General features: G+C 39.5%; 1 protein-coding gene and 2 pseudogenes across 1 annotated transcript; all 3 read right to left on the bottom strand.

The window, feature by feature from the left end:
• Positions 1 to 73: 73 nt before the first annotated feature.
• On the bottom strand, positions 74 to 3437 carry LOC135365367 (protocadherin beta-5-like). The gene has a single exon (XM_064596014.1). The coding sequence runs from the start codon at positions 3106 to 3108 to the stop codon at positions 721 to 723; it is 2388 nt and encodes a 795-aa protein (XP_064452084.1). The 5' UTR covers positions 3109 to 3437; the 3' UTR covers positions 74 to 720.
• A 113-nt stretch (positions 3438 to 3550) lies between these two features.
• Positions 3551 to 11580, bottom strand: LOC129045736 (small ribosomal subunit protein eS21-like; annotated as a pseudogene).
• Positions 11581 to 11701: 121 nt separating this feature from the next.
• Positions 11702 to 17849, bottom strand: LOC135365365 (protocadherin beta-4-like; annotated as a pseudogene).
• Between the last annotated feature and the right edge of the window lie 5030 nt (positions 17850 to 22879).

Below are 22879 nucleotides of genomic sequence, written 5' to 3'. Positions count from 1 at the left end.
AGTTCAATAAAAAATGTTTGTTTAACAAAATGTTTGCCAGTGTAGATCAGAGCTAGGAAAGAAGAGTAGAAGATTGTTGCTTTTTTTTTTTTTTTAATTTACTTATTTGAGAGAGAGCGCAGGGGGGTGGGAAGGGGCAGAAGAAGAGAGAGAGAATTTCAAGCTGACTCTGAGTTGAGCCAAAGCCCCACACAGGCAGATCCTGACCCTGAAATCAAGACCTGAACCAAAACCAAGAGCCCAGGCTTAACCACTGGAGCTACCCAGGTGCCCAGATTATTGTTGCTTTTTGTCAGGTTTTCTCACACACTACATTTGTTATCATGTGCATGTATTCCTTTGAAAACAAAATTATGTAAAAACATTTTTATTTTTGCTATTTAGCATCAAAAACACTTGGAGTGTGATGAAAAATGAATAGAATACAGAGAAAAACAATATTTGATTTCATTAAAATAGCTCACCCTGACAAATACCATCAGGAGCAAACATCTCAGAAAAATCAAGAGCATGCTTAGATTTGGGGTGGCACTGTGTAAATAGATGCCATGACATAGAATTCAGTTTTTCAAAACTGGACAAGATAAAGTTCAAAGGATAAATTTACTACAAAAGGGAAATCATACCTGAAGGTGGGGTTTTTCTCCGTGACGTTCTCAAACTTGGTATTTGGGGAAATTAGAGATAAATGGCAAAACACAGGGCATTATGATCAGATCCCTAATTGAATCCACAGCTATTCCGGAAGGTGGCCTTTCCCTCTATTACTTCGACAGCGCCATGGGGCGGAAATTTGGGGATAATAGGCTTCAAGAACTTGAACTCATTTGACCCGGGGCCTTCCGTCAGACACACCTGGTACTGGTAGCTGTGCGACAGGGTCCCCGCGCCGCTGACGTCCAGCAGGTGGCCCGCGAAGGGGCCCTCGGGCAGCGAGCAGCCGCCCCCCGCCGCGGCCCGGCTCCTCCTGCCCAGCCGCACCGCCACGAACCCCAGCACCGCCACCAGCAAGAGCGACGACACCGACGCCAAGGCCACCACCAGGTGGACGGTGAGCGGGTCGGCCCGGGCCTCGGCCGCCGCCGCGGCCGGGAGCGGCAGGTAGGGCTGCGAGAAGCCGTCCACCAGCAGCACGTGCAGCGTGACGCTGGCCGACAGCGGCGGCTCGCCGTTGTCCTTGACCAGCACCAGCAGCCTGTGCCGGACGGCGTCGCGCGCGCTCAGCGGCCTGGCCGTGCGCACCTCGCCGTTGTGCGCCCACACGCCGAACAGCCCGGGCTCCGTGGCCCTGAGCAGCTGGTACGCCAGCCAGGCGTTCTGGCCCGAGTCGCCGTCCACCGCCACCACCTTGGTCACCAGGTAGCCCGCCTCGGCCGCCCTGGGCACCAGCTCGGGGCAGCGCGCCGAGCCGTTCTGCGGCGGGTACAGCACGAAGGGCGCGTTGTCGTTGGCGTCCCCCACCAGCACGCGCACCAGCGCCTGGCTGCTGAGCGCCGGCGAGCCGCGGTCGGCCGCGCCCACGCGGAACTCGAACGCGCGCAGCGCCTCGAAGTCCAGGGAGCTGAGCGCGAACAGCTGCCCGGTGGCCGCGTTGAGGGACACCAGCGAGGCCAGGGGCAGCCGCGGGTCGTGCGGCGGCAGCAGCGAGTAGGTGACCTGCGCGTTGGCGCCCGCGTCTCTGTCCGCGGCGCTCACGCGGCCGATGTGCAGGCCGGGGCTGTTGTTCTCGCGCACCCGCAGGGTGTAGGCGGTGTGGCTGAAGGCCGGCGCGTTGTCGTTCACGTCGGACACCGTCACCGTCATGTGGTGCTGGGTTTGCAGCCTGGGGGTGCCCAGGTCAGTGACGGTGATGGTGATGTTGTACTCGGCCTGGCTCTCTCGGTCCAGCGGTCTCTCAGTAACTAGGGTGTAAAAGTTCTTGAATGTGGGTTTCAGGAGAAAGGGGAGATCCTTCTGGATGGAGCAAACCATCCTACCGTTGTCCCCGGAGTCTGGATCAGAAACACTGAAAACAGCCACTACAGTCTCTGGTGAGTTTTCTGGGGTAGAGCTTGTGAGCGTCGACATGGTAAGTTCAGGGGCGTTGTCATTCACATCCACAACCTCTATAGCTACAGTGCATTTTCCTGAAAGGCCCCCGCCGTCTGTGCCTGCAATTTCCACGTTATAGTATCGAGTTGCCTCGAAATCCAATGCCTTTTTCAGACGAATTTCTCCTGTAATTTCATCTATTACAAATGGTTGAGTAACTTCATTGCCTTGGAATAGAGTGTAGACTACATTCCCATTTGTTCCTGCATCTAAATCTTGGGCAGAGACAACAACAATTAAGGAGTTTAGGGGGCTGTTCTCGGGAACCGGTACCTCATAGAGCGACTGTAAAAACTGAGGAGCATTATCATTGATGTCCACGACTTCAATGTGGACTGCAGTGGTCCCGGACCTGGGCGGAGTCCCACCATCCAGCGCCATGAGGGTTAAACTGAGCTCAGACTGCTCCTCCCGATCCAGCGCTTTGTCCAGCATGAGCTCTGGGTATTTTCTGCCATCTCCGCGATTACGAGTGACAACGTGAAAATGGGAGTTGGGGCTGATTGTGTAGTTCTGCACAGTGTTGATACCTATGTCCAAGTCCTGAGCTATTTTCAAAGGAAATATGGTCCCTGGCTGAACATTCTCTGGGATTTTTAGGAGCATTTCCTTGTCTAGGAACTGTGGGGAATGGTCATTTATATCCGTAAGTTGCAGATCAGCCTGAAAAAACTGCACCGGGTTTTCCAGTAATAACTGGAAATATAATATACAGGGATCTGTCGCCCCGCACAGCACCTCCCGGTCTAGTTTTCCATATAGCAGCAAATTCCCGGTTTCTACATCCAGCTGCAAGACCTGTTTGTTTCCTTTGTAATGGATTCGCGCGCCCCGAGTAGCTAACTCCCCCACCCTAAGCCCCAGGTCTTTTGCCAGGTTGGCCACAAAGGAGCCACTTTCTGTTTCTTCTGGCATGGAATACCTAATTGCGTCAGAGGCAGCCTCCCACAAAAGCAACAATATAGCAAGAAAGATAACTTGCCTTTTCTGTGGTGTTTTTGCTAGCGCAGTCTCCATTGCTCAGACCCAATTCAATAAGGTGCAGTTTCTTCAACTCTGTATACAATCAGCCCAGATGATTTGGTTAAATAACCTCGATTTAGATATTTCTGACGACTCGCCCTAGAATGATGTCCTCTCTGAAGATAACTGCCGCTAGATCTTACTAAAATGCTTCCTTCTTTTAGGAAGCGCTCATTGTTCTGATTCCAGCTTAATGGCGTCCGGGATAGCCATAGAGCCTTTCATTCATACTCTAGCCTGGAGCGCCACCAGGCGTCCTTACTTACTATGGCATATAGTATTTGCCATTTCACTCCAAATTACAAATTGTATACACTATCAAAGTCCTTTTAAGTCACAGAAGTGCACCCTATCGTATCTCCAGTTCTTAGGTATTGGAAATTCTAAAGAAACATTTGTTAACTTTCAGTGCAGTAATACTTTTCAGAACAAACTAAATGATATATCAGTGTTCTTCATAAAATACATTTTGAGAAGAAACTTCTTGTTGGGTTTCTTATTTGATTACATTCAAGAAATAAGTGTTAACCGATGTTTACAAAAGTTTGCAATTTTACAAAAGTTATTTTTATTTTGAAATATAACATATCAGAAGGGGTACAAGTGATAAGTGTACAACTCAATACATTTTTCAGGAAGTGAACACAGTCCTATAAGTAGAAACTAAACTAAAACTAAAATGTTACCAAAACCCTAGAAGCTCCCTTCTGTTTTTGTTTGGTCATTACCCTCTCCCCTAAAGGTAAGCATGCTTCTGACATCTATTATCATAGATTTTTTTCTTTTTTGAACTTTTATACAAATGGACTTATGTCGTATTTCTCTTTTATGTTTGGCTTCTTTTACTCAACATTATGTTTTTAAAATTCATCTGTTATATATTGTCTTAATTTATTTTATTCTCAGTGCTTTATATTATTCTATTGTATGACTGTGCTACTCTTTATCTATTCTCCGGTTGATGCACATTGGGGTTTTCCAGTTTGGTGATATTTTGGATAGTGCTGCTACCGACATTCTTGTACATATCTTTTGGTGTCTATGTGAGCATTTATGTTGAATATATTCCTAGGAGTCAGACCTCTGTGTGCAAAGATGTACACATATATTTAGCCTTAACAGATATTGTAAAAAGTTTACAAATGTGGTTTTACTGAAACCAGCAAAAAGAGACAGTTCCAGTTGCTCCATGTCCTTGTCAACATTTGATACTGTCTTTTAATTTTAACCACTCTGATGATATTGTAACTTTAATTAACATCTCCCTGATTAAATTGAGCACTTTTTTCACATGATTAATGGCCATTAGGGTACATTCTTGTGAAGTACTTGTCTTTTGTCTCTATTTACGACATTTGCCTTTTTCCTTATCAATTATTAGAAGTTCCTTATATATCCTGAATATAATTACTTTTTCAGAAGTATGTATTGCAAATATCTTCTCCCACTTTATGGCTTGCATTTCCACTCTCTTGTGCTATCTTTGATGAACAAAATATCTTACCATTAGTCTAATTTATCAATACTTTTCTTATTTTTTTAAGATTTTATTTATTTATTTGAAGAGAGAGACACAGCGAGAGAGGGAACACAAGCAGGGGGAGTGGCAGAGGGAGAAGCAGGCTTCCCGCCGAGCAGAGAGCCCGATGCGGGGCTCGATCCCAGGACCCTGGGATCATGACCTGAGCTGAAGGCAGATGCCCAACGACTGAGCCACCCAGGCGCCCCAATACTTTTCATTTATGGTTAGGAAATCTTTGCATATATCCCAAGATCATGAAAATATTCTTGTATATTTTTTTAAATCGATTGCTTTACTTTTCATATTTAGAGCAATGATCTTCCTGAATTTGATTTTTTTCATATGAATGAGGTTAGGGTTACATTATTTTTTCATAAAAATATCCAAATGCACTATCTTTTGAAAAGAAGATTCATTCCCTATCATTTAGTTTGTTTCTGAAGTGTCAATTTATTATAAATCAGGTGACCATTGGTCTGTTCAAGACTCTTCTTTCCGTTTTTCTCTTGGTTTATCCTGGAATACCATATTGTCTTAATAACTATATCTTTTTAATAGGCTTGATTATCTGATAGGTAAGTTCTCCACTTTACAAATACCCCACATCCCTGATCATCTCCATTCAGAAGTTCTTTGAAACGATGTTGGCGTTGGCCAGTTTGAGGATGGAGTCATCTGGCTCACCTGTCCTGCGAATGGCCCCACAGCGTAGGTTTTAAACTGTCCATTGAACCTGCCTGTCATCTTCTCAACCTCGGCCTCGTTCATCTGGATGGACGCGTGATCCTTGGCGTCGATGATGCGGTTGCTGGCGGAGCATTTCCGCGGTACATGCAGCTCCACGAACTCGCCGGCGTCGTTCTGCACGTTGAGAGCGCTCCAGCTGCCAACCGCCAGGGGCGTAAGCACAGAAAGTCCTCCACTTTTATTCTTTTTCTTCAACATGGTTTTGGTTCTTATTGTCCTTTTGCATTTCTATATGAACTTTAGATTTGGCTTGTCGATTTTCACAAAGAAGTCTGCTGAAATTTTGTTTAGGATTTTATTCCATCTATAGAGTGCTTGGGGAGAACTGACATATTCCCAACATTGAGTCTTCCAAATATTGAAAATTATATATCCCTCTATTTTAGAACTTTAACTTTTCTCAGTATTTTATAGTTTTTCAGTATATAAGTCTTACACATGTTGTTAGATTTGTTTCTAGATATTTGATATTTTTTAAACTTTGTAAATGATACTCAAAATCTTAAATTTTATGATTTTTGTTGTTATCAGAAATACAATTTCTATTTGTATACTACCATATATCCAGTGGAATAGCTAACCTAATTTATTAATCATAATCATCAATAGATTCTTTATGACTTTTTATATATACAATCATGTCATTTTTTTTTAAAAAGACATTCTTATTTCTCCCCTTTCAATCATTGTCCCTTTTATTTTTTCTTTGCCTTATTCCACTGGTTAGGACCTATGGTATAATACTGAAGTGAAATAGTAAAGGCAGGCATCCTTGTCTCATTCTTGATAATTAAGGGAAACTTCAATAATTTACCATTAAAGATAATTTTTCCTGTAGGTTTTAAAATACAGTCTGAATGTTCCCTACTTTCAGTTTGCTAAATACTTTACCATGAATGTGTGCTGAATTGTATCAAATGACTTTTTCTGTATTTATTGAGATAATCCTATTTTCTTCATCTGTTCATGTGACTAATATTAATTTTCAAATATTAAATTGGATTTGCATCCTTAAAATAACACATTTTCTCATAATTTATTATTGCATTTTTATATATTTCTGAATTTTATTTCCTGATATTTTGTTTAGAATTTTCCCATCTATATTTATAAATGAGATTGGCCTCTGCTTTTCCTCTCTTATAATGTCTTATTCAGGTTTGGATGTCATAACCCATTGAAGTTATGTTAGCACCCAAATGATTTGAGAAACATTTCCTATTTTTCTATTCTCTGAAAAAGGCTGCAAAAACTGGTATTAGTTCTTCCATAAGTATTGTGGAAGAATTCCCTAGTGATAATTGGAGTGGCCAGGTTTCTTTAATAACAAGTTTAATTTACTTAATAGATATGCCTAATCAGATGTTATATTTCTTCTTGTTTCAGTTTTAGTATATTGTTTTTCAAAGATGTTTTCCATTTTACATAAATTGTCAAGTTTATTGGCATAAAGTTACTCATAATATCCCTTTTTATTTTTTAAATATCTATGGGATTGGTAGTGATGTTCCTTTTTCATTCCTGATATTGGTAGTTGGTGTTTTTTTCCTTCTTGATTTGTCTTACCTAGAGTTTTTTTTTTTAAGATTTTATTTATTTATTTATTTATTTATTGGGGGGGAGGGGCAGAGAGGGAGAAATAGAAAGAATCTGAAGCAGACTAGCAGCTGAGCACAACGACCCCAAGATCATTACCTGAGCCAAAACCAAGAGTCCGACCCTTCTAGTATCAAAAACCTATAAAGAACTTAGCAAACTCAACACCCAAAGAACAAATAATCCAATCAAGAAATGGGCAGAAGACATGAACATTTTTCCAAAGAAGACATCCAAATGGCCAACAGACACATGAGAAAATGCTCAACATCGCTCGGCATCAGGGAAATCCAAATCAAAACCTCAATGAGATACCAGTCAGAATGGCTAAAATTAACAAGTCAGGAAAAGACAGATGTTGGCAAGGATGTGGAGAAAGGGGAACACTCCTACACTGTTGGTGGGAATGCAAGCTGGTGCAGCCACTCTGGAAAACAGTATAGAGGTTCCTCAAAAAGTTGAAAATAGAACTACCCTACAACCCAGCAATTGCACTACTGGGTATTTACCCCAAAGATACAAATGTAGTGATCCAAAGGGGCACCTGCACCCCAATGTTTATAGCAGCAATGTCCACAATAGCCAAACTATGGTAAGAGCCAAGATGTCCATCAACAGATGAATGGATAAAGAAGATGTGATATATATATATATATATATATATATATATATATATATATACACACACAATGGAATATTATGCAGCCACCATAACAAAATCTTGCCTTTTGCAACAACGTGGATGGAACTGGAGGGTATTATGCTAAGCGAAATAAGTCAATCAGAGAAAGACATGTATCATATGACCTCACTGATATGAGGAATTCTTAATCTCAGGAAACAAACTGAGGGTTGCTGGAGTGGTGAGGGGTGGGAGGGATGGGGTGGCTGGGTGATAGACTTTGGGGAGGGTATGTGCTATGGTGAGCTCTGTGAATTGTGTAAGACTGATGAATCACAGACCTGTACCTCTGAAACAAATAATACATTATATGTTTTTTTAAAAAAAAGAGAAGATAGTAGGAAGGGAAAAATGAAGGGGGGGAATCGGAGGGGGAGACGAACCATGAGAGACTATGGACTCTGAGAAACAAAATGACGGTTCTAGAGGGGAGGGCGGGGAGGGGATGGGTTAGCCTGGTGATGGGTATTAAAGAGGTCACGTATTGAATGGAGCACTGGGTGTTATACGCAAACAATGAATCATGGAACACTACATCAAAAACTAATGATGTAATGTATGGTGATTAACATAACAAAATTTAAAAAAAAAGAGTCTGACCCTTAACCAACTGAGCCACCCAGATACCCCGTAAGAATTTTTTTTTTTAAGATTTTATTTACTTATTTGAGAAAGAATGAGAGAGAGAGGGAGAGCATGAGAGGGGGGAGGGTCAGAGGGAGCAGACTCCCCGCCGAGCAGGGAGCCCAATGTGGGACTCGATCCCAGGACTCCAGGATCATGACCTGAGCTGAAGGCAGTTGCTTAACCAACTGAGCCACCCAGGCGCCCCCCCATAAGAATTTTTAATTGTATCAATCATTACAAAGAGCCAACTTTCAGTTTTATTGATTTCCTGTTTTTGTTTTTGTTTTTTTTTTTTTAAAGATTTTATTTATCTATTTGAGACAGAGAGAATGAGAGAGAGAGAGCACATGAGAGGGGGGAGGGTCAGAGGGAGAAGCAGGCTCCCTGCTGAGGCAGGGAGCCCTATGCGGGACTCTATCCAGGGACTCCAGGATCATGACCTGAGCCGAAGGCAGTCGCTTAACCAACTGAGCCACCCAGGCGCCCCCTGTTTTTTTTTTTTAAAAGATTTCATTTATTTATTTGAGAGAGAGAGAATGAGAGACAGAGAGCATGAGAGGGAAGAGGGTCAGAGGGAGAAGCAGACCCCCCGCCGAGCTGGGAGCCCGATGTGGGACTCGATCCCGGGACTCCAGGATCATGACCTGAGCCGAAGGCAGTTGCTCAGCCAACTGAGCCACCCAGGCGCCCTGATTTCCTGTTTTATTTGTCATCTATTTGTGTTTATATCTGTTTTCTTCCTTCATTTGATTTCTTCTTTTTCTAGCTTCTTCAGAGTAAATCTTGGATTAGTGATTTTTAATATTTCTTTTCTAACATGTGCATTTAAAGTTTTTAAATTTCCTTCTAGGTCCCGTTTTGATGTAGCAAATCCTAATTTTTACCCAGTTCAAAATATATGGAAATTTCTGCTATTACATCTTCTTTGACCCATGGATTATATTATTTAGTTTTGAAGCACTTGGGGATTTCTTGTTATATTTTTATTTTAAATTTCATTTCATTTCTTTTTTTTTTTTTTTTAAGATTTTATTTTATTTTTTGACAGGGAGAAAGAGACAGCGAGAGAGGGAACACAAGCAGGGGGAGAGGGAGAGGGAGAAGCAGGCCTCCCGCCGAGCAGGGAGCCCGATGCGAGGCTCGATCCCAGGACGCTGAAATCATGACCTGAGCCAAAGGCAGACGCTTAACGACTGGGCCACACAGGCGCCCCTCATTTCATTTCATTGTAAATAGGCTCCACATCCAGCATGGAGCCCAACATAGGGCTTGAACTCACAACCGTGAGGTCAAAACCTGAGCTGAGATCAAGAGTCAGACACTTAACTGACTGAGCCACTCAGGTACCCCCTAGTTATATTTTTAATTCTGTCTTAATTCCAATGTCAAAAAGCATACTCTGAGTCATTTCAATTCTTTTAAATTTTTTGAGGTTTTTTTTTTGACCAGAATATGGATAATTTTTATATATTTCATATGCACATTAAATATCATGTATTCTCCAGTGTGCTGTGTATGTCAGTTTATTCCAATATGATTATTGTGTTGCTCAGATTTTTACTATTCTTGGTGTTTGTGTGTATATGTCTTCTTATTCTCTCAGGAATCAAGAGAGTTGTATTAAGTCTACTATGACCGTGGATTTGTCTATTTTTCATTTCTATTCTCTCAGTTTAACTTTATATATTTTGTAATTATCTTATGAGCATATATTCAGGCTTAGAACTGATATAATACTGGTGGATTTACTTCTTTATCATTATGAAACATCTCTTTTATCTCTATACATGTAATGCATCTTTCCTCAAAGTCTCCTTTGTCTTATATGAATACAGCTACACTAGGTTTATTTTGGTTAGTGTCTGTATTATATCTTTTCCTATTTTTTTAACTTTCAACCTTTTTGTTGTATCTCACACAAACACACATTTACATGATAGCATATACAATAGTTGAACTTTTCTCATACCTAGTCTGAAAATTTTTGGTTGTTTAATGGGATCATTTAACCTAATCACAATTAATGTAATATTTGATAATTCTTCATTTATATTTACCATCTTTTTTATTTGTCCCTAAAGTTTCATTTTTTTTGGATTATTCAGATATTTGTTATTTTTCATTTTCCTTCAATTAGTGTTTTAGTTAATCTTGTAGTAATTATCCTACAGATTAAAGCATGCATCTTTGATCTACAAGAGTATAACAATTTTTTAAATTTTACTACTTCCATGATAATGCTTAGAACTCATTAACTGTATCTATACCATCTTCCTTTTACATTATTATTGTCATGAATTTAAATTTTATATATATTTTAAATCTTTTAAGAAACTACTATTTTTGCCTTCTATAGTCAATATTAATTTATATTTACCTTTCCTGTTGCTCTTCATTTCTTCCTGCAAGTCTGATTCCTTTAGGACTGTTTTCCCTCTGCCCAATGAATTCCACTAAAAGTATTTCTTTTAGTGCAGATGTGACTGTGATTAATTCTCTTGGTTTTTGTTTGAAAACTGTATTTTTGAAATAAATATTTTCTGGTAATATAAGAGTGCTAGTCTGTTTTTTTTTTTTCCCCATGACCTTAAAGGCATCATTTCTTTGCCCTTTGGTTTCATGATTTATGTGGAAAAGTCAGCTCTCCATTTTATTGTTGCTCCTTTAAGAGTAATGTGTCATTTCTTGGTACTTGCTTTTAATGTTTTCTCTTTGACTCTGGTCTTCAGCATCTTTCCTATTATATGTCTAGGTGTACTTTGTATTTTATTTCTCTTGATTTGGTTTCCCCAAGCATCTTGAGTGGTGAAGGATTTTCACAAATTTTGGAAAATTTTTGGTCATTCTCTCTTCAAACATTGCTTATTGTCTATTCCTAGTATCTCCTCTCCTTTTAGGATTACAATCATATGTATGTTAGAGTTTTTCATTATATCCCACATATCACTAATGTTCTTTTCTGTATTTTTCATTATTTTCTCCTATGCTTCTATTTGGATGTTTTACATTGGTTTGTCTTGCATTCACTAATCCTGTATTCCTTTATGTCTACTAAGTCATAAACTACCTAAATCATTTTTAATTCCAGATTTTATTTTTTTCAGTTTATAATGAATTTCCATTTAAAATTTCAATTCTCTGGTGAAATTCTCTTTTATTTATTTTCTCTATTCTTTATTTGTAACCTATTAGTCACACTTATTTTAACATCACTGTCAGTAAATTTTAGTATTTGTTTCTTCTTTAGGTCATTTGTATTGTCTGTTTTTTTTCTCTCTAGGTTTTATTCATGTTAACCAGTTGTTGTTGTTGTTGTTTTTTGTATGTGTGACTAGTAGTTTTTTACTGAATATGGAATATTTATGTAAAAAGCTCTCTAGGATCCAGATGATATTATTTTTTTCCAAAAAGAATTCACCTTTTCCTCTGTTAACTTGATAGAGACATGTCTCATCAAATTTCATTAATCCAAACAGGCACTGTGCTTAGTCAAGGTGCTTTGCAGTCCTGATAAGCACCTAACACTCCAGAATGATCAGTTGAGAACTTAGTTTATTTTCCACAGTCCCTTCCCATGACAGGTTCTAAACCCTAATCTTTATGTATCAAGACTATCAAAACTGACTCTGCTGTTCAGAGATTTTTTACTTAGGCTTTTAGTCTTCTTCCCTGGAATGTCCCTGAGTTTGACAAGTATCTTGAGGGGAAAAATTGGCCATGGGCTTGAATCTTCCAGTCTGCCAAAGGCTACTGAAGTTGCTCTAGCCTGCAGCAGGAGCCTTTTGCCTGTTCTAAGACTTAGCAAAGTTCCGCAGGGCAAACTGACTGTAAAAGTAAGTTCATAACTCCAAGAAATCTTAGCTGTTTGAGTTCTTTTTTTTTTTTTAAGATTTTATTTATTTATTTGACAGAGAGACACAGCGAGAGAGGGAACACAAGCAGGGGGAGTGGGAGAGGGAGAAGCAGGCCTCCTGCGGAGCAGGGAACCCGATGCAGGGCTCGATGCAGGGCTCGATCCCAGGACCCTGGGATCATGACCCCAGCTAAAGGCAGACGCCTAACGACTGAGCCACCCAGGCACCCCATCCCTTTGAGTTTCTTATTATATCATCTGCTGTCTGTTGCTTCAAACATATAATTTCTGAATTTTAACAAGTTTTTATGGTTGTTTCTGCTATTAGGTAATCCATCCATTCTACCTGGAAGCAGACATCCACCAAACAACTACATAACTTTTAACCTCAGCCTGCTTAAAATCTGTATTTTGCAACTTTCAGTAGTAAAGGAAGAGGGGGGGTTTTGAAGTGATGTGGGCCTTACAGTGCCTTTAGTAAAAGTTCTGCCCCCCAAACAGCATATGTTCAATTCACTATGTGCTGTACCTAAAATAATAAAGGAATTGTAAAAGATGTATATAAAAGATGATGTTAGCTAAACCTATTGTGTGTGGAAGTTATTTCACAATATATGTAATTCAAAGCATCATGCTGTATACCTTAAATTTACACAGTGATGTATTTCAATTATTTTTCACTAAAACTGGGAAGATGTACTTATAAAAGAAGCATGTGAGAAAACATAGGATTAAAATGAGCGTTATTATCAAAATATTTGGCCTCCATTCTTTATTTTTGTTTTACAACAATAGAACTGGCCGATTTTTCATAAGGTATGCATTTTGTGGAAGTTTTTTGGATCACACTTACTATTAAATTTTAATTATTGAATTTCAAAATATTGATCCATTCTACACCAAAATCTGGAATAAGGAATGATTTGTGCTTTATGAATACACACAGTAATCAATAAAATAATACACAAAGTAATTCACAAATTTACACAGAAATTCATAAACGTGGGTTTGGGTGTTTATTTGGCCAGTCTCATTTGGGCAATTACACAAATTGGACTTTTCTGACATAAACAAAAAAAGGGTGACTTGGATTTTCATAATGTTGAAATATACTGGTGAAAACTTCAATAAGATTTCTCATCATCATATATAAAAGCTATTCATTTAAATAGCTAGTAAATGGAGTAATCATTAAAGTTGACTACCATATTTTTGTCTATATATATATGTACTATTTATGTCTATAAATACATAAAACCAAAAGAAACATATACATTAAATTACACTTGAACTTCTATTTATAGGGCAAAAGGAAGGACAAGAAAGATATGATGTCCTTCATATCTTGAATCCTTTGAAAGGATTTAAGGTTTATTTAAGTATATATATATAGTATATATTAAGTGTTTAATTTTGTTCTCATTTTTATCACTTTCTCATTTCAATTTTTAGACTGGACGAAGGCTGAAAGTTATGTTTCAAGAATAACTTAACCAGTAGTTTTCCTTATTTATGTCATTATTATATCCTTAGCACAAAAAAAAGTAATTCAGGGATAAGTACAAATAATTAAATTCCAGTAGGATGACCCTTGAGATTTAAAAATAAATATTTAGGGCGCCTGGGTGGCTCAGATGGTTAAGCGTCTGCCTTCAGCTCGGGTCATGATCTCAGGGTCCTGGGATCGAGTCCCGCATCGGGCTCCCTGCTCCTTGGGAGCCTGCTTCTCCCTCTGCCTTTCTCTCTTGCTCTCTCATGAATAAAATAAATAAATAAATAAATAAAAATAATAAAAGTAAATAGATTATAAAGCAAGCTCTTCAATTGCTCACATTGTGCCAAAAGTTCAATTAAGAGGTTTTACACTTATATCGATATAAATTTAGTTGGAAACGACATGATCAGCTTACTTTGCTTATTGAACACAACATAAAACAATTATACTTCAGATTTCTTAATTCCTATTTCTATTCTATTGTCCAAAATGACAAAATAATGCTCATTTCTTATAAATGAAATTTAGCATAATTGATAAAGTAAATTTACATAAAATACCTCAAAGCTACATTGAACAGAAGATAACTTGGACATCAAAAATTAAACATCTTGTTGAGAAAGGATGTTCATGTCTGCAAAGTAATTTAAAGCGAAAATCTCCTATCACCCAATAACCTTGAATAGGCCTGAATAGAATAACCGAAACTCAGAAGAAATTCTCTGACTCTTTTGAAAGGTGGGGAGAAGCTGCAAGAAAACCAAAAGAAACATACACATTAAATTACACTTGAACTTCTATTTATAGGGCAAAAGGAAGGACAAGGAAGATATGATGTCCTTCATATCTTGAATCCTTCGAAAGGATTTAAGGTTTATTTAAGGTTCTGAAATTGTTTTAAAGGATTTTACTAAGCAATGACTTAGTTTTGGTTAGTGAGCATGCCAAATTATAGAAGATTTTCATTATTGCTTATAAATGAGAATATTTTTTTTAAATTTAATATTCATATTTATGGAACACATACAGTATGCTAGGTAAGTAGCAGGCAATTACATTTTTTAAATTCTAGCAAGTATGGCGTTCACAATAGGAAGTCACAATTTTAGTGTCTTAATATTTTAATCAAAATGCATGTTTATGTACAATTTCAGAGAAACAAGTAGGTTAAGTTATACGCTCATGGCTTTTCAGGGGCATAGCCTGGAGGATAGTCAAAAAGGCCTAGGTAGCTAAAAGAATTTCAAATACTCTAAAGATAAAGCTAATGGTAGAGACAAACACCACAAATATATAGAAATGCACAATTACACAAAAGCTTGAAGACAGTAAAGAGTTGATTTAAATAAAAATTTCCTAAAGTACTTGAGCAATTTATGGTTATGGAAAGACTAATCACCAAGAGAAGGTCAAATATAGAGAATATACATACTCCATAACCAGTGTAACTGAAAATGCTAAGTCCAATGAATATTAATAAAAGGAGGAAAATTTAGCCCAATCAGGGACATGCATAAATTTGGAATAGAGATATACATATTTAGACAACAAAATTTCTTAAAAGAAAGGCATTGCAATGGGAGTTAGGTTTGCCAAAATTAAGGAGAGGCTGACTTGACCAAATACACTCTTCAACTGAATACAAAGCTATTCCTGCAGTTGAGGTTTTCTTGAATTTCTCTCAGTGTCCTCCATCAAGAGGCTGGGAAATACCGCCTGGAGGAATTTGAACTCACCAGTCCCAGGGGCTCCCGTCAGACACACGTCATACTGGTAGCTGTGCGACAGGGTCCCCGCGCCGCTGACGTCCAGCAGGTGGCCCGCGAAGGGGCCCTCGGGCAGCGAGCAGCCGCCCCCCGCCGCGGCCCGGCTCCTCCTGCCCAGCCGCACCGCCACGAACCCCAGCACCGCCACCAGCAAGAGCGACGACACCGACGCCAAGGCCACCACCAGGTGGACGGTGAGCGGGTCGGCCCGGGCCTCGGCCGCCGCCGCGGCCGGGAGCGGCAGGTAGGGCTGCGAGAAGCCGTCCACCAGCAGCACGTGCAGCGTGACGCTGGCCGACAGCGGCGGCTCGCCGTTGTCCTTGACCAGCACCAGCAGCCTGTGCCGGACGGCGTCGCGCGCGCTCAGCGGCCTGGCCGTGCGCACCTCGCCGTTGTGCGCCCACACGCCGAACAGCCCGGGCTCCGTGGCCCTGAGCAGCTGGTACGCCAGCCAGGCGTTCTGGCCCGAGTCGCCGTCCACCGCCACCACCTTGGTCACCAGGTAGCCCGCCTCGGCCGCCCTGGGCACCAGCTCGGGGCAGCGCGCCGAGCCGTTCTGCGGCGGGTACAGCACGAAGGGCGCGTTGTCGTTGGCGTCCCCCACCAGCACGCGCACCAGCGCCTGGCTGCTGAGCGCCGGCGAGCCGCGGTCGGCCGCGCCCACGCGGAACTCGAACGCGCGCAGCGCCTCGAAGTCCAGGGAGCTGAGCGCGAACAGCTGCCCGGTGGCCGCGTTGAGGGACACCAGCGAGGCCAGGGGCAGCCGCGGGTCGTGCGGCGGCAGCAGCGAGTAGGTGACCTGCGCGTTGGCGCCCGCGTCTCTGTCCGCGGCGCTCACGCGGCCGATGTGCAGGCCGGGGCTGTTGTTCTCGCGCACCCGCAGGGTGTAGGCGGTGTGGCTGAAGGCCGGCGCGTTGTCGTTCACGTCGGACACCGTCACCGTCATGTGGTGCTGGGTTTGCAGCCTGGGGGTGCCCAGGTCAGTGACGGTGATGGTGATGTTGTACTCGGCCTGGCTCTCTCTGTCCAGCGGTCTCTCTGTTACTAGGGTGTAAAAGTTCTTGAAAGTCGGTTTCAGAAGGAACGGCAGATTATCTGGTATAGAGCAAATCATCTTTCCATTGTCTCCAGAGTCTCGATCTCGAATTCTAAAGATAGAGACTACAGTCTCAGGAGCATTTTCTGGGACGGAGCTGGTGAGTGAAGATATGATAAGTTCAGGGGCGTTGTCGTTCACATCCACCACATCTATGAATACAGTGCCTTTTCCAGAAAGACCTCCTCCGTCTATAGCCTCAATTTCCACGTGGTAAGATTTAATTTGTTCAAAATCCAGTTTCTTTGTCAGTCGGATTTCTCCTGTGACTTCATTTATTGAGAAAGTTTGTTTAATTTCATCTGATGCTTGGAACAAGCCATAGGAAACACTCCCGAAGTGTCCAGCATCTACATCTCTAGCTGAGACACTAAGTACTGGGGAGTCCAGGGGGTTGTTTTCCAAGACCTGCACCTCATATGGGGTGTGCACAAACTCTGGAGCATTGTCATTGACGTCCATGATCAGGATTCGCACTGTGATGGTGCCAGACTTAGGTGGAGACCCACCATCCAGTCCCGTGAGGGTTAAGCTGAACTCAGGCTCCTCTTCTCGATCCAGCGGTTTGTCCTGCACCAAATCTGGGTATTTCTTACCTTCACTGTGATTTCGAGTTAGAACATGAAAATGAGAATTGGGGCTGATAGTGTATTTTTGAAGACCGTTGCTGCCCACATCCAAATCCTGAGCTAATTTCAACGGAAACAGAGTCCCTGGCTGGCTGTTTTCCGGTATTTTCAAGAGCATTTCCCCAGTCGGGAATACTGGGGAGTGGTCATTTACGTCCTGGATTGATAATTCTCCTTCAAAAAATTGAACCGGCGTTTCTAGGAACACTTGGAAATGCAGTACACACGGTTCAATAGGGCCACATAGCTCTTCCCGATCTAGTTTCTCTCTCAAAAGCAAATCTCCAGTCTGACGATCCAGCTGCAAGCGCTGTTTGTCATCATCAGACACCACCCGGGCCGACCGGGCGGCCAGTTCCCCAATTCCCAGGCCCAGATCCTTGGTCAGATGGGCTACAAAGAAGCCACTCTCTGTTTCTTCCATCACAGAATAACGAATAGGCTCAGCAAGAGCCTGAGACAAGAACACCATCAAAATAAAGACCATCACTTGCCTGTTTGGTTGAATTCTCTCTAGCGTCTCCATATTGGAGACCCGGTGCTTACATCCAATCCCTTCTAGCACTCACAGAGATACAAAATTCTGATTTCTTGTTTGTTAGAGTCCTCACAAAGTTGCTTTTAATCTTAAATTCGTTTAGTATATCGCAGTCCAAACTCGCTGGTAACCCAGCACGGCTGGCAAAGCTCCTCGCGTGTATTTTTGATTCCTTTTTGCAACAAAGGAGTGCGCGAGCTTTTTAGGGCTCTTTATTCACAATCTTAGCCTGCAGCGCCACCCTGCGTCTCGATTGAGAAATTAATATTCTCAAGTCAAAGCACATTTTGGTGGTGTCCAAATGTAAGCTATTTTTTAAAGTGTTTAGAACTTTCACAAACTTTTTTTCCCATTAAATTGAATTATTTATAAGGTTACACATTATATTGCATGAGCTAGAGTAATTGTGAGCACAAAGCAAGAGGATACCCTGGTCTCCCCACACTCTAATCAGTGGAACTTCAAAGAACTCCATTTCCCCTTTATGTAATCTAACCAGGGGAGATAAATTCTTCTAAAATTGTAATTCATAATAGTTAATATTTGTTTATTTCCAAGTAGGTGAGGAATTTATGATTATGCAAAAGTTTGTTAAGGTGTTTGGTGTCACGTGACCTCAGGGAGACTATTTTTCAAAGGGAAGCTTCTATGTCCCTACACTGCTATACAAAAAGTAGTATAGTTGAATGAAGAGGCATCTTGCTTTGTTATAAATCCTTTTACAGTGTGAACTCACATTAATTTTAAAAGGAAATCAAACAGTACTACAGTCAGATTCTCAGACCTGGATAAGAAATGAAACGGGTTTTACAGATAAGGAAACTGAAGCTCAGAGGGTAATAGGACTTGATTACTTGACTATTATCAGAATAATATAAAGACAAAATCAAGTGAGTAAGAATCATTAAATTTTGTTAAGGTAAAGGCTTTAAGCTTAAACTTACTTAGATAGATATCTCTATATTATAATAAGTTTACTTCTTACTATATTCATCCTTTGTATCCCAGATACCATATTCTTCAAGCAGCTGATATGGGCCAAATAAGAAGCCCTGATTTAAAGCATTTTAATCTGTGAGCAAAGGATGCCTCAGGCCTTGTCTATTCATATATCATAAAGAGGAGAGGCTTATTTATAAAATGGATTCCAGCACAGTGTGCAGCTATTGTGATTGCCCTGAAATAGTAAGTTAACTGAGATACAGTTAAGCAGTTTATCGGTTACAATTAGTATATTGAGTGGAGTACCACTTATTTTGGCACATACAGGATTTTCCCTTCTTAAATATCTTGGCATTTCATTTAATTACTTAATTGACTTAATAAATTATAATTCATGTTGAATGAATTATTTTAAAAGCATGTTAATACTTAAATTCTGAGTGACAGAAAGTATTAGAAAAAATACTCTTGAAAGAATCTTGGATTATGGTAGTCATTCAAAAATGTCAAATGAATAAATAAATTAATCCATTCTAATGATCATGTTTCTATTTATATAAGATTATTGCCAGATCATATATTCAGCCATGAACATGCCTGAAAATCAACATAGAATTCTCAGAGAGTATAATACATGCTAAGTACTATTCAATTAAATTTACTTTGATTCCAGTTCTAGTAATTAATTCCTATAAGAGACATAGCAATGGTAATAATAACATTAATACACTTTAGAATTCTTTCACATTTAAAGCAAATCAGAGGAGAATACAATATATATGACCATTAAGTGAAATAAAAAATGATAAAACACTGAAAAGAGCAAAAAGCAAAAATATTATTTTAGATATAAATGGAAAACAAATACCCTGGGCAAAACAAAGAGCAAACTGCTTATAATATAATAACCAAGCTCTAGTTAGATTCAAGTTAAAGTGTTCAGAACAAAACTCAAACCAAACTATATTTTGTTTACTTATTGCTATATGTTGACACTGAAATAGTGTTGCAAATCAGCTCTTTTCAATTCCTTTTTGTCAATGCAAAGCAAATGAAATTTAGATAATATTAACACATATGTGCAACTATATGCTAGATATTATTCTAAGTATTTACACATATTAGTTCATTTTATCCCCCAACAATCCTACGAGGTGGACACTCTTATTAGCCACATTTTATAGATGAAGAAATTGAGGTATAGAGAGTTTAAATAACCTGCCCATAATCACACACCATATGAAATGGCAAAGCTAGGATTCAAACTGTTAGTGTGGCTCCAGAACCTAATCTCCTATCCACATAAGTGGAATTGGAGAAGTGAACAACTTTTTAGATAATTTGGATCCAAACTTCAGCCTTGACTTGGTTACAGAGATATCATAGGTGATATATTTGTGTTCAAGTCTGCAATTAATATAAGAATCTTTAAAACAGTCTGTCTTCCTTTAGAGATAGACACCAGGAAAAAGAGGTGCTTACAAAACTTAGAAACTGGAAGGGAAACCAGTAGTGTTTTGTTGAGATCATTAATTAGATAAAAAAAAAATAAGTGACACATATTATGAATTCCCTGTAGCCTTGATTATTGGAGAAAAAGATATCTATGTATGGATCTTTTGAAATGTTATTAGGGTGTAAAGTTAAAAGCAAGAAAGACGACTTAAGAGGGCAGTCTTACATCATGAATTATTCCCCTCAAGAAATTGCTAAACTTAGAAAGAAAATCTATTATGTTTTACCTGCATGGAGGAGGAGTTAATGATATCAAGGGTGACCTCCTGAAAAAACATTCTATTCCAGTCAGGAAAGTTGCATTATCCATCCTGAAGGATTCATACTACAACAACTTACACAATTTTCACCAGACCTGAAACATGACTTTTAAAGTATTTTTTCCATGTTGATTATACAGAGAGAGAGAGAGAGAGAGAGAGAATAGTTTTGATTCCTCCCTGGTAAAGTATAGTGTAGGCAAGAACTTTAAATTTCCTTGAAGAAAAGATAAAAATCATTTTAAAGGAATTTGAATACAAGTAGGCCAAAAGTTCAAAATGCAAAATCCATACTCTGAAGTTTTGAATACTCTCACTTGTTTAGAAAAAAGTGAGAGAATCTTTTTTTAAACTTCATGATGACTTGAGGGCTGTTCTTAATGTGAAGGGGGAGAGTAGAGGGAAATTAAACATTAGTTGTTGAGAGAAAGATTAATTGGTGCAATAGGAATTAGATTTTAACTAGTATTTTTAGTTCCTTAAATCAAACTTCAATAGTATTATCTCAAAATATTAAGCTAACATTAATAATTGGTCAATATTGATGGTTTATGGATTTTGTTAGAAATTCTTATAAATATTTGAGATCTACTAGATAGATAAATTAGATACATTGGCTGGCCATTTGAGTGAAATAACTATAAAGCAAATGATACTGCTCACTGGTGAAAGCAAACTAAAATTTAATATCAGTTAAAATTCCAAACTAAACCTTTAAGATAGTTTTAAAAATCACATTTATTGGGACACCTGGGTGGCTCAGTCGGTAAGCGTCCAACTCTTGATTTTGGCTCAGGTCATGATCTCAGGGTCCTGAGATTGAGCCCAGCACTGGGCTCCATGCTGAGTGTGCAGCCTGCTTAACACTCTCTCTCCCCTCCCCCTCTCTCCCTCTGCCCCTCCCCACTCGCAGTCACGTGCTCTCTCAAATAAATAAGCAAATAAAATCGCATTTATTGAAATGTAAATTTTGAAAGGAGATATCTAAATAATGAGAATTTGACTTGAGAAATTTATGGTGGAATCTAAGATAATTTCTAGTAATTCCTTGTAGTACATACTAAATAAAAAGTATTTGTATGTTTAATGTATCAAAATGTTCAAAATCTGAAGTCTAATTTATCATACATCTTTGAACCCAGAAAGTATGAGTCCTCCAACTCTGTTGTTCTTTTTCAGGGTTGTTTTTGCTCTCCTGGGTCCCTTGCATTTCCGTATGAATTTTAAGGTCAATTTGCCAATTTCTGCAAAAAAAAAAAAAAAAAAAGCCTGCTGGGACTCTGATAAGGATTGCATTGACTCTGTAGACCAATTTGGGAGGTATCACCATCTTAACAATATTGAGTCTTCCAATCCATGAACACTTTCCATTTACTTAGGTTTTCTTTAATTTCTTTCAGTGATGTTTTGTTGTGCTCAGTGTAAAATCTTGCACTTATTTTGTTAAACTTGTTCCTAAGCATTTTATTCTTTTTGAAGCTATCATAAATGGAATTGTTTTCATTTCAGTTTTGGATTTTCCAACGCTAATGTATAGAAATGCAATTGATTTTTTAGGATTATTTATTTATTTATTTACTTAGAGTGTGCATAAGCAGGGGTAGGGGGTGGGAGAGGGGCAGAGGGAGAGAGAGAGAGAGAGAGGAAGCAGACTCTCCACTGAGCCAGGAGCCCTATGCGGTGCTCTATCCCAGGACCCTGAGATGGCGACCTGAGCTGAAATCAAGAGCTGGACGTTCAACCAACTGAGCCACCCAGGCATACCTCCTTAGGATTTTCTTTATGCAAGATGATGTCATCCACAAATATACTTTAACTTCTTCGTTTCCAATCTGAATTATTTTCTTTTTCTTGCCTAATTGCCCTGGCTGCATTTCCAGTACAGTATTAAATAAAGCAGTGAGAGGAGACATCCTTGTTCATTCCTCATCTTAGGGAGAAAGTCTTTCACCATTCAATATGAAGTTAGCTGTGGGTTTTTATCAGGTTGAGGATATTCCCTAGTCTTCCTAGCTTATTGAGTGTTCTTATCATGAAAAGGCATTGGATTTTGTAAAGCGCTTTTTCTGTGTAAACTGAGATGGTAATATGGTGTATTGCACTGATTGATTTTCATATGTTAAACCAACCTTTAATTTATGGGGTGAATTCTACTTGGTCATGGTGTATAATCCTTTTTATATGTTGCTGGAGTTAGTTTGCTAATATTTTGTTGAGAATTTTTGCATCTATATTCATAAGGAATACGGTATATAGTTTTCTTGTATTATCTTTGTCTGGTTTTAGCATCACGATAATATGGGTCCCATAGAGTGAACTGGGAAATGGCCCTTGCTCCTCTTTTTATAATTGGATTTGTGAAGGACTGGTGTTAATTTTTTAAACATGCAGTAGAATTCTAGTTCTGGGTCTTTCTTTAAAAGTTTTCTTGGAAAGTTTTTGATTACTGATTAAATCTTCTTGAATAGGGTAAGACATTTAGGATGAAAAAAATCCA

Source organism: Mirounga angustirostris, unplaced genomic scaffold (assembly GCF_029215605.1).
Source record: "Mirounga angustirostris isolate CCGP_5_RB_7025 unplaced genomic scaffold, mMirAng1.0.hap1 SCAF_7, whole genome shotgun sequence".
Lineage (NCBI taxonomy): Eukaryota > Metazoa > Chordata > Mammalia > Carnivora > Phocidae > Mirounga > Mirounga angustirostris.
Note: the sequence above shows the minus strand (reverse complement) of the source record. Positions and strands in the feature narration are given on the sequence as shown.